The sequence below is a fragment of the Mesitornis unicolor genome, unplaced genomic scaffold (assembly GCF_000695765.1).
Source record: "Mesitornis unicolor isolate BGI_N332 unplaced genomic scaffold, ASM69576v1 scaffold37620, whole genome shotgun sequence".
NCBI lineage: Eukaryota > Metazoa > Chordata > Aves > Mesitornithiformes > Mesitornithidae > Mesitornis > Mesitornis unicolor.
Window position 1 is genome coordinate 1,964 of NW_010159592.1, and position 2,286 is coordinate 4,249.

At 61.9% G+C, this 2,286-nt stretch overlaps 1 protein-coding gene across 1 annotated transcript; it reads right to left on the reverse strand.

The window, feature by feature from the left end:
* Positions 1-339: 339 nt before the first annotated feature.
* On the reverse strand, positions 340-1,362 carry FUT7 (fucosyltransferase 7 (alpha (1,3) fucosyltransferase)). The gene has a single exon (XM_010187143.1). The coding sequence runs from the start codon at positions 1,360-1,362 to the stop codon at positions 340-342; it is 1,023 nt and encodes a 340-aa protein (XP_010185445.1).
* Between the last annotated feature and the right edge of the window lie 924 nt (positions 1,363-2,286).

Consider the following 2,286-nt stretch of genomic DNA (forward strand, 5'->3'; position numbering starts at 1 on the left):
GAGCGATGGCAGAGGAAGATTGGGGAGCCCTGAACCCCCCGCCAGCACCCTTACACTGCCCACTCCCGTGTCACAGCCAGAGCCTCTGCAGCACTGTGTTATTTATTCTCAAAGCACCCTCTCGTCCTGCCAGCACCCTGGCGAGGTAGGTCAGTGTCAGGTCTGGGGTGGGGGGTTAATCCCGTTTTGCAAGAAAGGAGTTGCTCAAGGTCTCAGTGTGGCAACAGCCAGGCTGGAAGGAGAGGTCGGGGCTCCCCCATCACTCCCTGCCCCACGTCCTGGTCCATAGGAGGGTGCCCCAGAGGTGTCCTCGGTGGTCCCATCACACACCACCCCGTGCTAGGTGTTGAACCAGCTCTCCAGGTCGGGATAGACGCGGCCGCGGGGCAGGCCGGGGTAGGCGGTGCAGATGGTGCAGATGCGCTCCCTCCAGTCGTCGTAGAGCTTCACGCTGTACCTCTTCTGCCAGGAGAAGAACTGCCGGTACCGGCTGGAGTTCATGGTCTTCAGGAAGGCGGCCAGCTCTGCCAGGGAGCCAAAGTCATCGACGTGAATGAAGGAATCCGCAGGGACAAACCGCTCGTAGTTGGCCCGCGGAGGCCCCAGCACCACGGGCACGGTGCCGGCCAGCAACGAGTTCCTCCAGAGCTTCTCGGTGATGTAGTCCTGGTGGATGGAGTTCTCAAAAGCCAGGTAGAACTTGGACCTGGACGTCGTTGGCAAGAGGCAGTCCTTGCAAAGCGGCTTTTTGTTTGCTTTCCCATAGATGTTCACGTGGAGGTGCTTGGAGAGGTTTTTGTAGACTTCGGCTCTTCTCTGAGTCCTGTGGTAGTTGCTGATAACCCAGGACACCAAGTTGGTCTTGGTGGGGATGTTCACGCTGGCCGACCGGTTGGGCACAAGCTTGCCGTAGGGGATGAAGATGTCTGAGTCCTGTCTGTAGGTCATCACCCAGTTGAAGGTCCTGTTCCAGCCCGCTAGAGCTTTAGTGTTGGAGGGGGACTCCAGGGACACCCACACCCAGTTCTGCCCCGGTGGCCGCTCCTTGGGCAGCCTGTCCCTGCCCGGCTGCAGCCTGCTGTGTGGGAACACCACCACGTCGGCCTGGGCGAGGAGCCGCCGCTCCGTGGTGAGCCGGCACCCCGCGATGCCGTACAGCTCATGGCAAACGTCCCCACTGATGTTGGGGACCTGCTTGGAGGGCCATTCCCACACCAGGACCACCAGTGGCTCAGCGGGCTTGGGGGCTTCTCCGGAGACCTCGGAGGGGTTGAGGAAGCACCTCAGGTTCCAGAGGGTGACAACAAACACCCCGGCGGTGACCGCTGCCCTCACGCCGGGCCGGCTGAATGGCCGGGCCATGCCACTGGGCTGGCTGTTACCTTGGGTGACAGAGCTGACACCTGGGGGAGAGGAGAGACCACCGAGGGCATCAGCTCAGCTTGCGGGGGCTGAGGAGGGGATGGAGAAAGGGTTCTCCTTGAAATCTGCACCCCAGCATCACCCCAGCCCCTCTGCTGGCCCCTGTGCACTTGGTGTCACCCCACAGTGGCTTTTGTGTCACTCTCCCATGGTGCCCAGTGCCCTTATCTCCAAGGCAAACAGCCAAAACAGGGCACAGAGTCAATGGGCAGCAGCCACCTGTACCCCCCAGCCCAAATTGCCTGGCACTGCTCCCCATTACATGCACAAGGGACGTGGTCTTTGGTACCTGCTCTGTGCCTCAGTTTCCCCACCTGACAAACAGCCACGGTCCCACTCTGCCCTTCTCGCTTTGCCCGGGGCAGGAGGAGCCTGATCTGCAGCCAGCCCTGGGAGAAAGGTGCTGGGGGTTGCAGGATGGGGCCACGCACCAAAGGGTGAGGGGGGACACCCCAAGTCCTGCCTAGAAAACCCCACTGTGAACTGGGGTATCCCTGGGAGCAACTGGGGTGTCCCTGGGAGCGACTGGGAAGTCTGAACCTCAGCTCAGAGCTGGAATGGAGCGTCCTGCCCAAGAAGCACCCACTCACCCCAGCACCCTCCTGCAGCGATGGCAGGGCTCTCCATGGGCTCTCCATGGGCTCAGGGGGCTCTCCATGGGTTCAGGGGGCTCTCCATGGGTTCAGGGGGCTCTCCACGGGTTCAGGGGGCTCTCCATGGGTTCAGGGGGCTCTCCATGGGCTCGGGGGGCTCTGCATGGGTTCAGGGGGCTCTGCATGGGTTCAGGGGGCTCTCCATGGGCTCGAGGGGCTCTGTCTGGCCACCAATGGCACAGGGAGCGCTCATATTTCATTTTTGGGGCGT